General features: G+C 36.6%; 1 protein-coding gene across 1 annotated transcript; it reads right to left on the reverse strand.

The window, feature by feature from the left end:
• Window positions 1-320: 320 nt before the first annotated feature.
• kctd9a (potassium channel tetramerization domain containing 9a) lies at window positions 321-9,320 on the reverse strand. The gene is made up of 12 exons (XM_026269679.1): window positions 9,128-9,320; window positions 8,574-8,695; window positions 8,335-8,378; window positions 8,059-8,155; window positions 5,838-5,896; window positions 5,601-5,729; window positions 5,289-5,356; window positions 4,765-4,860; window positions 4,523-4,672; window positions 4,317-4,422; window positions 1,972-2,105; window positions 321-1,876 (listed from the first exon to the last, which is right to left on the reverse strand). Exons 1-12 carry the CDS (start codon window positions 9,173-9,175, stop codon window positions 1,760-1,762), a joined length of 1,170 nt encoding a protein of 389 aa, XP_026125464.1. The 5' UTR covers window positions 9,176-9,320; the 3' UTR covers window positions 321-1,759.
• Window positions 9,321-12,751: the final 3,431 nt, after the last annotated feature.

The raw sequence follows: 12,751 nt of genomic DNA on the forward strand, positions 1-12,751 counted from the left end.
TTGCAATGAATTGTATCGTAAAAAACGCTATACAAATAAACTTGAATTGAATTGAATGATGATACACACGAACATGCAAGCAGGTGATGTTCCTCTCAGTCTTTAGATTTAGTCAAACATTAATAAATAATCAAAGAAATAAACAAATAAATGTTATTAAATATATATGATTTCTATTTTAATATATTTTATAATGTAATTTATTCCTGTGATCCAAAGCTGAATTTTCAGAAGCCATTACTCCAGTCTTCAGTGTCACATGATCCTTCAGAATGGTTTCTAATATATAAAACCAAATTAATAAAGACAGACAGCAGGAGTTTGATTATAACAGTCTATTTATGGAAACACATTTCCGTAATAGAGTGCAACAAAGTTTGGTAAAGAGAGAGCAGGTAGATCCTCCCCCGACCACTTACATAAACACAGCCTGATACATAAATAAATAGCTAGCACCCTTTCCACAAGGGTCTGATATGCATAGTGAATTACACTTTAGGTGCAAAAGTCTATTTTGATTGCCTTCATTTAACAGGATTGATAGAGTACCTACAATAACATTTGTAAATGAAAAATAACAGCATGTTGAAAAACAATTAAGTCTGAGCTACTGTCAGAAATCTCTATGCGAGATGGTTAGGTTTCATTTTTTTAACCATTCAGCCAATTAATCCAGATCAGGTGATATTATAACGCAATAGTTGAGCAGCACAAGACCTACGTTGCATTTCATAAATGCGCTACTTTGTCAGTCTTACACACAATTTAGGTATAAGAATGCACAAGTCCATGTGTTCAAAATGTTATTAAAAAGTAGGACGATATTGATGAACAAACGTGATATCATGACAAACATTAAATAAGGAAGCACTGGGTTTGATAGTGACATGAAAAACATCACAGAATTTTTGGTGTGGGTCGGTCACTTCAATTTAAAATGAGATTAAAAATGGGAAAAATTTGAAATCTGAAAGCGAAACATTCACACATACAATATATATTATAAACCAGCATATTGGCACCACTGGTTAATAATTGTGCATATTAGCCTATGGCAAAGTGTTATTACACAGTTATTAAAGATTAATAGGTGTTGGAAAAACAGTAAGATGTGGTTTGCATTTGACGTAATGATTAAAACAGTTTTTTGGGAGGTAGATCAAACAACAATTGACAAACCAGATAACAAAACAAACAATGAATTTGATGTGAAAACAGAATATGTAAGAGCTATATGTTTATGTTGCATATTTGTAGCCAGACCCTAAGGTATTTTTATAAGCTACTATTATGAGCTTGTTTTGCCTGCAGTACGCTGTGCAACAATAAGCCTTTCATAAATTGCCTACAATTGATTGCTAAATCTAAAATACTACAGATATATTTGGTTGTACTGATTGACTGAAATGTTGACTTCATTATTTGAGACAAAACAGAACATGAAATGCATACATTCAGTGAAATCGAACAAAAGGTCAACTCGAAGCATAAATAACGGTAACAAGTTTGGTTTCGCAAATAGCATTTTCGAATATTTGGATTCTCTACACTAAGCTTTCGCTATTTTTGGCCATGACAACAGAGACCCTGGATGTGCACTAGTGCATGAGAGTAAAGCTCAAAGAGAAGGGCTGGGCAAACCAAGTGCTATTATTGCAAACGGTTTCACAGGAGCGAGAAACGAAGACGGGGCTCGGGGTAAGGGAGAGCTGTGAACAGCTGGCTGCTGAGGTCGCCGGCCAGCGAGAGATGTAATTGGCTATCTCACACTTTGGGACATGTGCAGCGGAGTCAGCATCTCCTCAAAAATTGCTCCTTTCACATTTGAACCACGCAGGTTGGCTTCCTGTAGATCACAGCCTGAGAGATCGCAGTTCTGCACACATATGAAAGAAAACATTTGTAAAAAGCATTTTTTCAGTGTTATGAGGAATGTGGCTGCATGCCACAAAATCAACACGGTTGACTCACCTCGAGATCCGTGCCGGCTAATGTAGCACCACGCAGGTTACAGTTCTTCAGCTTAGCATTCTTCAGCGTGGCCACACGCAGGTTTATACCAGTCATCTGACTGCCCTCCATGTCAACTCCTTTCAGATTAGCCCCTAAAGCACACAGAGGATACACTAATTACCCACACGCAAACACAAAACATGGTCATGCAACATAATGTGGTATCAGTGTCATTTTCATTAGCAAAATCTCAGTACTTCATACCAATTTCCGTTCCACAGCAAAAACTATTGTAATACTTTAAAAACAAATGCACTATACTGACAAAAGTATTGGGACACCTCCTTCTATTGAATAGGTTTGACTACTTTAGTAATTTCCATGAGTACAAATCTTAATGTTTAGGTATATTATGAGATTCTAGAGAATTTTCTATTCTAACATGACAGTGCCTCTGTGTATAAGGCAAGGTTCAAGAAGAAATGATCGATTCAGTCAGTGGGGAATGAAGAACTTGATGTGCAGAAAGTTAACAGCTTAAGCCACTTGTGGATTAATGCGTATTGGAGGCGCGAACCGTTTAAAACGATTCAGTTCGATTTGGTGAACTGGTTCAAAAAGATCCAGTAACATCGTATGATTCGTTCGCGAACCGGATATGAAAAACTGCTTTGTTTTGAACTCTCTCACAACAGACACGGAAGAGAAGACAATGCTGAATAAAGTCATTGTTTTTGTTATTTTTGGACCAAAATGTATTTTCGATGCTTCAAACAATTCTAACTGACCCTCTGATGTCACACGGACTACTTTGATGATGTTTTTCTTACCTTTCTGGAAATGGACAGTAGGCCGTACACACAGCTTCAATGGAGGGACTGAGAGCTCTCGGACTAAATCTAAAATATCTTAAACTGTGTTCCGAAGATAAACCGATGTTTGGAACGACATGAGGGTGAGTTATTAATGACATCAGAATGCCTCTGATCACAGAGAACCCGTTTATTGCACGTTCTGCGAGTTTAACGCGGATTTGGGAACGCAACAGCCTCTCGTTATGCTTTATTTTCATAGCAGATAATTACAGCATTTCACTAGATTTGCAGTGAGACATGTTTTTGTAAGCCTGTTCTCACTGAAACTGGAGTTTTCCTTCAAAATAAAAGCTCTACTGCAAAATAAAAAGCCAAAATAAAAGCTGCAGTATAAATTGCTGACAGCTAGTCATTCAAATGCAGTCCAACTTCAAAATATCTCGTTCTAGTTTAGAAATTAGGAAAGAAGTATTGTAATTTTCCCACTGTAGTGTAAAGCAAAAATAATATACCTACGAAATATTCATTTTCATGTATTTTATAGTGCAACTGTTTTACAATATACGGCTATTACTATCATTGTTATTATTATTATATTCTAATTTGTTTCCTAAAACACTAGTGTGAATGTTATTTAGACTGAGACAGTATACCACAAATAAAAAGAGGGTTGAGTCCCCTTTAAAGTTCAGGTAAAAGTCACTTCACTGACTTTTTTTCTGACTTAAGTTTTCTTAGTTAAGTAAACGGGTTGCAGCTCTTAATTCTGAACCCTCAAAGTGTCACTCGGCAGCTCTGCACGGGACTCGCTCGGGAAGAATGTCCCCAAAGAAATGTGTTTTTGGTTATAACTTAAGGGAAAGATAACTTTGTTCAGCTTCCCAAAAAACCTTGCGTTACGTAAACCGTGAATGCAGTTAGTTTTCCTGGGCAGCAACTGAGTTTCCCAAGCTGCTGAATGTTTCATTAACAAGACCCAGTTCGACGCTGGATTTTCACATCCTTTGATACTGAAGGATGGAGCGGTCCCTGTTAAAAAAGATCCAGGTCATGATTCAGACCTGCAGACAGTAAATGAAATTGAATCAAATGTCAGTGTTTTGTTGGCAATCATCGCTCAAAGTCACTCTTTAGCTCCGCCCACGGCGTGCCTCCAGGAGATCGGCTGTTTTCAGAGAGAAACGGAAAGCTGTATATTTATTTGATAAATAAATATGATAAAACTAAAGACTTTTTGGAGATATGAAGGATGCAGTACTACTCTTTAACAATGTGTGTTATGTCCCCTTTAAATATCACAATAAATATCGTATTGCAAACTTCATATCGCGATATTATCATATCGTGAGATTTTAACTACAGGAGTGTTTTACAGCAGCCCCCTCTCAGCCGTTACTGCATCAACCCTGAGCTTGGTACTATCCATATTGCAGAAAGGCAGGTATTGATACATTACAAATTAAGTATCGACATGGTACCAGTACTTTTTGTCATGTGTTTGTTATTTTATTTCTAATGCTAAACAATGGCTTCTGTGTGCAGTTTTACCCTCTAGGTTGGCCTTGAGCCCAGAGGGATCTTCAAAGTTGCATCCTTTCAGTGACGCTCCCTCTGCATTAGAGCAGAGCATCTTCACGCCCTGAAGATTAGCACCCTGGAGAACGGGCAAGAAAATAACGGGCTTTATATCAGTTCAAAGGGATTGAAACCAGAAGAAGAGATAAAAAAAGTGATAAAAGTTTTGATCAGCTCACATCCAGGTTGGCTCCAGATAAGTCCGCTCTCTCCAGGTTTGAGCAGCACAGGTTTGCATAGGTGAGATTGCAGCGGCTCAGATTTGCCATCTTAAAATTGATATAGCGCAAATCCAGCCGAGAAAGGTCCGCTCCACTGAAATTAAGACCCTGAGAGGGAGAGAGGAAGAAAGACACCTTAATGCCAACATCAAACTGACTAAAACACCCGTCTGAATAATTCCAGAACAAATGTCTTCTACCTGACAGCGTAGCTCTGATTTGGTTGGCGTAGCCAGCAGAAAGCGAACAAATTCTTTGCGTGAGAGGGGAGAATGGTCTTCAGGCGGATGAGAATTCTGCACCCCATAGAAAACAAATCAAGAACTAAATGAATAATTATATGCATATAGAGAACCTTTCAGAAGCTGGGTGTCAGTAAGATGCTTTATTGTTGAAATAAAGTGTTAGTTTAACAAAAAATTATGGTTTCCACAAAAATATCATTATCAGTGTTGAAAACAGTTTTGCTTAATAAGAACCACTTCTTCAGCATCAAATCAGAATAATCCGATTGATTTCAGATTGATGGATCATGTGACACTGAAAACTGATGCTGAAAACGTTATATAAAAATAGAAAAACGTTATTTTGAATGATAATAATTCAGAATGTTGCAATTTTTACTGTATTTCTCACCAAATAAATGTAGCCTTGTTGAGCATATCTTAAAAATCGTACTGACTTTAAACTTTAATTTAAATGTTATGGAGCAAGAATCACTTACCTTAATGGCGACTTCTAGCTGTTCAGCCATTTGCTCTATTCCAAAGAACCGAGCTTCTTCCAGTACCCCTAGAAAACAGAAAAAAACATTCCACTAGAGCTATAAAATGGTGTCTTTATCATATAAATATTGCTGTCACTTTATAAAACCAGTGCATTGTATTGCAGTACCAAGGCTAAACTTATTGCATTAATCTACACCCTGGGCTTGAATGTACAGTATATATATCATCAACTATTACATTTATATCTAATAAGCTTCATGGGAACTATCATTTGACAATGCCTTTGGTAACATTCAGATGTCACTCACCGAGTAAGTTTATTCCTTCATTGACAATGATCTGGCCGTGCCTCAGGTAATTCAGGATGGGCTCAAAGTACTCTGGGCTGCGATCAATGAGGTAAGCCCCTCGCTCATCCTGCTTGTTACCCCATACATCTGCAGATCGAGAAAGAACTGTGCTTTACACTGATTCACAACCTGATGATCTAGCAATACAAACAATGCCTAAATCAGTCAGTGTGTGAACATGAACTCTAACCTTACCCTTCTCTCTAAACATGTGTGCCAGCATGCTGTCAGGCTCCTTACTCACAAGAGTACTCCTTAAACAAGAGGAAACTTTATTAATGACATCTCAAGGACAGACCACTAAGCATCCGCAGACTAGTATTATTTTAGCTTTTTTTTTTTATATACTACTAAAATATGTCTTAATTCATTTATTTTTACTTTAGTACGTTTATTATGTACTTCTTTGTATTAAAGAGCCAGTAAGATGAAAATTCTAAGCTTCCTATCACTGTTTATAAGTCCTGTACATTAGGTTTAAATCCATCCAAGGTTAAAAAACATTGTCATTTTGTCAAAATATCATTTTAAAATTACCTCAATTCTCAGAGATCCCCAAACGGTTCGCGCGAAGCTGTTCAAAAGATTCAGTTTCCTTAAACCCCACCTTTCGGTAGCATACTGTGTTCTGATTGGTCAACTGACATAGTTTTGATTGGTTGTTCCGCACACACCTCCACGGTAAACTATGCGTTAGCATCTGTTTGGGGTGAATTATGTCTTATTCCTCTCATCGCGAAGCAAACAGTAAAATAAAAAACTTGAACAGACTCGCTGCTATTTCTTCTGTGTGGGTGTAGTCAAGCCGCGCTTCAGTTTGAATCTGAATAGCGCGTTCAGCGCGGGGGCGTGGTCACATAACGAAGGGAGACATGAAAAACAGACATTGCGTTGTTTTCATATTGATTACTTTATCACAGAATATCTGTTTTCGGCAGCACTTGTTTAGTTTTAAAGTAGACATGTCAAGCTTTCTATAGATATCTCAGTCATGTCTCTTCCTTGAGTATTCACGGAGTTACACTTCATTTTAATGATGTGTTTGTACATGACGATCAGCGCAGACAGGCTGCAGACAGCACACATACTGATAAGACGCTCGGGAGGAAACAGACACATAACTTCATAATCATACTTTGCGTTGTGATTCGGAGATGCTCGTTGTTCTAAATAAATTTGGTAATGAACCCTCTTTTATGGCCAAACGCTTTGAAAATCCCGCTGTACTCACCGAGATTAGAAAAGCAGTCATCAGTGAAATGTGAACACAACAAAAGGGATTTGTTGTACTGCTCTGGTATTGTGGTGAAAATGAATTTTAGCCATTGGTTCTTCTGATCTTCATTCTTTGGCAGTGAAAATAAAACAAACTTGCCTTTACAATTAAAAAAACACTGTCTCCTCGACATGATGCTATCACACCAACCAGAGCGTCTGTGTGGGGGGTGGGGCAGGTCAGAGTTCCGTTTCTCTCAAGACGGTAGGCGGAGTTTATTATGCAAAGTGCTCCTAGTGACGTACATAGAGATGGGCAAAAGATTTGAAATCTATAACGACTCATTTCAGCGATTCAGAGTCGACTCCTTATTTTAGAGGCCAATAACTTTACAAATCGTGTACTTTTTGGTTTAATTATTTGCACATTGTTTAGATGAACAGCTGCATCATACACTGTAATACAAGTAATTTTTGATTTCCCATCTGTGTGGCTCTTTAAGCTTTAATTATTAATTCAGTTTGAGGCTAATATTTATATTATATTTTTTATATATAATATACTTTTATTTTACCGTATTTTTCGGACTATAAGTGGCACTTTTTTTCATAGTTTGGCTTGTCCTGCGACTTATAGTCAGGTGCGACTTATTTATCAAAATTTATTTGACATGAACCAAGAGAAATTAACCAATATAAAACATTACTGTCTCCAGCCACGAGAGGGCGCTCTATGCTGCTCTGTGCTCCTGTAGTCTACACTGAAAACATAGAGCGCCCTCTCGCGGCTGTTGGTTCTTGGTTCTAAATAAATGCGACTTATAGTCCAGTGCGACTTGTACATGTTTTTTTTTCCTCGCCATGACGTATTTTTGGACTGATGCGACTTATACTTAGGTGCGACTTAGAGTCCGAAAAATACTATTATGCATTTATTTTATATTTTATTTTTCAGCTTTATTTCAATTAAAACTAAATTTTACAAAACTGCAATTTTACTTTAAAGATTGTTTTAAAATAAGTAAAATAAGTGGAGCCAAACGTTTACATACACCTTGCAGAATTACTGTACCAAAATAAGAGGGATCATACAAAATGTAAATATATGTATTAACAGTAGTTATAAAAGATTAGAACTTAAGTAATAAATTAGATACTCCAGTGGATTTTTAGCCAGCGAGCCCATGGTGCATGTGTTTACCTAGTGGTGGTGAAAAGCCGCCCACCAATATTCAGCGTTAGCCAATCAGTGTGCGATCCAGAGATGTCATCTGACGTTTTCCCATCCCTCTGAGGGTCTAGAACACAAACACATTCATAGTTTCACACACTGAACTATAAGTGCACTTTAAGTTTCACTGAATAATGTTTACACTTTTATGAAAAGCGACTTGCTATTTGTTTGTGTTCCCTGGGAATCTCATGACCCTGGTGTTCCAATTGGCATAAAGTGGAAAACAAAAGGATGTTGACTCACCAATGAAAGCGTCCCCTTCTGATACATACAGCACATCATCATCTCTGTGGAATATATACACAATAACCAGTCAGTTCATCCACCATATCATCATCCCACACAAGAATCAAGTACAAGGCTCTCCGTAATCACAGAACTCAAAGCAGGTCCAACTGAGAACAGAATCGGATTTTTCAATAATGTTCCCACTGTTGTCTTTCATAAATGAGAAATAATTGAAAAATGCAAATGCAGCACACCTGATGAGGGCAATGTCATCTATTAGACCACCTTTCCCATTATATAGGTTACAAGCCCTGATTCCCAATTTATTGCTGGCAACTGTCAATAGATCAGACAGAGTCCCATAAACAGCTACAACCTGCAAATGAAACAAATGCATGAATTAGCAATTAAAATTGTAATGTTTTCAATAATAACAATAGTTTTTTTTATTATAATAGTCTAATAAAATATGCATACATCAGACTTAAAAAAAAATTATGTAAATAATTTACTAAATGTATATTGACATTTATTGGCTTACTGCTTGCTGTTCGTAAGTTAGTAACATCAGTACAATACAGAAAATGCAATTGCGAGGAATAATAAACAATAATGTAAAAATGACAGAAAAGCGAGCTCTTGTACGTCCTTACCCATATCGTCAAGGAGTAAAATGATAACTTAAATATTTACTACATAAAGTGAAATAGAGTAACAGAAGGCTTCATGCATTCACAGGACATCACTGTCCCCTCAACACTTAACACTGGAGTTACAGGCTAAACGTGCACTGCGTGTGTTCACTCACCTTGCCATTTTTGGAGGTTCCGTTGACAAAAAGCGTCACCCTTCGCATGCTTTGTTTACACCACTTAAACGTATCAACTGTACAAATATTAATGAATTAATATCTCGCTAACTTATCTATGTATTAAACTAATACCTACGTAAAGAGAGTAGGAAGAACCAACCTAGCTACATTGTACCAAGATGACGAAGCAGCTGGCCAATCAAAACGCGAATCCTGTTGTCTACCTCCACGATTGACCAATCACAGGACGCGTTTCATAGACTTAGCCCGCGGTTCCGACCAATCGGACACAATTGTGGTGTTGGACTCTTTAATGAAAAACTTGCCTGGTGAGAATGGAATTTTGACGCAAGGGAAATGATTACCTCAGTGTCTGTGGGCTGCTGAAGTCAAACTACTCATTCATTACAAAGCCGTATATAGGACTGCGGGTTCAAATGTGGAAGTCAAGCCCAAGTAGTATTGCAAAATGAACCACAGATTTCTAAATCTGTCATTTATATAATTTTAAGTCTCTAAATTAAAAATATAAGTTCATAAGAACGTTTGACTTTTGTTCAAATGGATTCAACTGAACTGCATTCGATGGTTTCAAATTATTTATGCATATATAGTGTATTCTAGTGTATTTTTTGTACACTAGAGGGCAGAGTAAACATTTTTGGGTAAAAAAAAGAATCACATGACTCTTGATATTAATTATTAATTTCTAGTTTACATATTATTAGTATTAGTATTATTTCCCTTGCGCTATTTATATATGCAATTGTGTATAGACAATGTTAAATAATATGAGCGATTTATTGATTTTTATTTAAATATAAATATGTATTTAAGTCCACACACGCGCACACACACACACACACACACACATCATATTATTATATAAACCACATGCAATCTAAGCCGCAAACTTTATGTTCAAGAACTACTAATGGTACCTTAGGATGTCATATACTATCTATTTTCTATGAACATCTAATGTAAGATAATTAGTCATATCTGCATAGCTGCTCACACTATTTGTTTAGTCTACATAATGTTTCACATCTTAAATACACTGAAAAAATAAATATCCCAGTAGGCTACTTCCATATAATATTTCTGAAGTATTGAAAAAATCCCCATACGCTAAAACTAATATCGTTACTTGGCTAGCAGATTTGTTTGCCTCTCATATCTGCAGAATTTAGAAAAAAACAAAAACCGGACACACAGAAGCACTGATAAATGATGTTAAACAATAAGGCAGTGAGTGATAATATCCTGCTTAGCTGACTGATTCTTACATGGTGGCCCCAGTCTTATCTTCTGTAAAAAGCCTGTCTCTTCCAGAATGTCCCACTATGTCTGTAACTGCCCACATGCTCTGCAAACACATAGGGCTGATAATCACTTCTCTTGCAAACTACTGTTGACAAAATGTCCTTCAGGTACAGGGAAGTTTTCAGTTCTCCCTTAATTCCTGGTCAGGTTATTTGGGTTGGGAATTGCCTTATTGCAAATAAATTAGATAAGGAGCCATTGAACACACACAGAATAGAGTGTGTTTTCTTTACAGAGATAATGTGGTGACCTATTTTATATTCAAACCCACTGCATGTAAGGTTTGTGCTCCTTAACTGGCCTTGCGAGATTTATTAGTTATGCTTTGAGTAGGGATGTTACCCAGACTACATTTAGTCTGATATTGTTTGAATAAACATTAAATCAGTTAATCAGCTGTAACACAGTTCCATTTTGAGGTCTAAGAAAAACTATAGTGGACATACACTAAATCAATTTCTGTACCTTCTCTAAATATTAAGATGTGACAATGCACGTTAAAAGTCACATTATCTTCTGAACTGGATAGATGGAGCATAACAGCAATAACATTTTGAACTGAAAAGGATTTGGGAAAAAATGTATCAATATATCAGGAGGTAATAGGAGGTAACAGGTTTGTCCTATGCACACATAGTTAAGGGCATTTTCGATTTAAAATATTTTCAGACTAATGTGAATATAAAAGTGGACTTCCTTTATAGTCGACACATTTTGTGTTTTTTTTTTTTCTACATGGACATCATTCTAGCTTGATTTTCTGTCAGATGGGATAAATAAATTCTAAATTTGAACTTAAATTCAATAAAGCTCTTTACAATTATTTCTAGCAAGGGCCATGGGGTTTGGGGTGCCCCAGTGAAGGTTGTACCATTGGGCTTTGTTTGAAATCATGTGAATAACACAAATGAATAAATAGAACAAAGATGCAAATAAAAAAATTATTATGTTGGTTTTTTTTTCTTTCTTTTTTTTCAAGTATGTAGGTGGTCCAGGAACCAAATAATCAAAAATAAAATATCATATCATCTGACCTTCATACGTCATCCACCCGGAGCTGCTTCTATGTACAACAGTGAGTGCATGCTACATTAAAGTGATTATTATGTTTTGAGTATGGATATTTTTCTTACAAAAACGCATCAATTCACTACAGGAAGACTCTGTTCTCCCCCCAGAGCCGTGTGAGGCACTTCTTTATTATGGATGGATGCCTTTTATTTAACTTCTTTTGAACTGATTAAAGGTCACACCCATTGCCTGTCTTTAAACAGCTTGGAAGATCAAAGACAACTTTTAATATAAATTGGATTTGTCTGAAAGAAGAAAGTCACACACACCTAGGATGCCTAAATTTTATATTTTTCTGGTGGGCTAACCCTTTAAGGAGACTGACAGCAACTAGTACATTAGGCCCGGTCACTTTAAGAGACAATGCATCAAATATAATTATACAAATCCGATTTCTTTCTCAACCTTTTATGTTCACTTCAAACATAACCAATGGTTTTTCGATGATACTCGCCAAGACAGGTATCGCAACATATTTATGTATGTATTTGTTATTCAAGCACAGGAAGAGGCAAAACTCAATGCGATATTCAAGTATTGTGAGACATGGCTCTCTGCATGCTCACTGTGAGCACAGCATGTGGGAGAGAAATCAATTTGGTGTTACGAACACAGTGCGTGTGTGCTTAGTCGCACTGTTTTATGTCTTGTGCCTGATTGATTTTAAATCTCCTGAATTCTTAAAGGCTTAAAAACACATGCAAATAATAATCTTTCATAATGACACACTTCAATGGCCCATCAACTGTCACTGAATATATTTCATATTGACCTCAGGCAGTCGGTTGAAATAGCACAAGACCCCCCCCCCCCCCCCCCACAGCAATCATAACCCGCAGGCTCGACGGGTAAAGAAATTGGCACTTTATTTGCAGGGCGGGTTGGGTGGGTCATTAAAAATTAAATAAAAAAATGTATGTTACATGCCATTCCCTATAACCTATATTAAATATTTGGAATATATATTTTCATATTTTATTGAAAATATACATTTTATTATTTTATTTTATTATTATTCATATTCTTTGATAAGGTTACAATATGAAGGTCTACGTATCAATGTATCTTGCGTGAGTTATAGTTATAAGAGTTATAAAACTTTTTTTGTTGTTGTGTTGTACAGATTTGTGTTGTGTTTTTTCTTTTGTGTTCGACAGGAGAGCCAGGTGTTTCCAGAACAGTAGCCGCCTCCCTCATCCCATTATCTTATATCTTATATCTTAT

Source organism: Carassius auratus, chromosome 8, assembly GCF_003368295.1.
Source record: "Carassius auratus strain Wakin chromosome 8, ASM336829v1, whole genome shotgun sequence".
In the NCBI taxonomy this organism is placed as follows: Eukaryota; Metazoa; Chordata; class Actinopteri; order Cypriniformes; family Cyprinidae; genus Carassius; species Carassius auratus.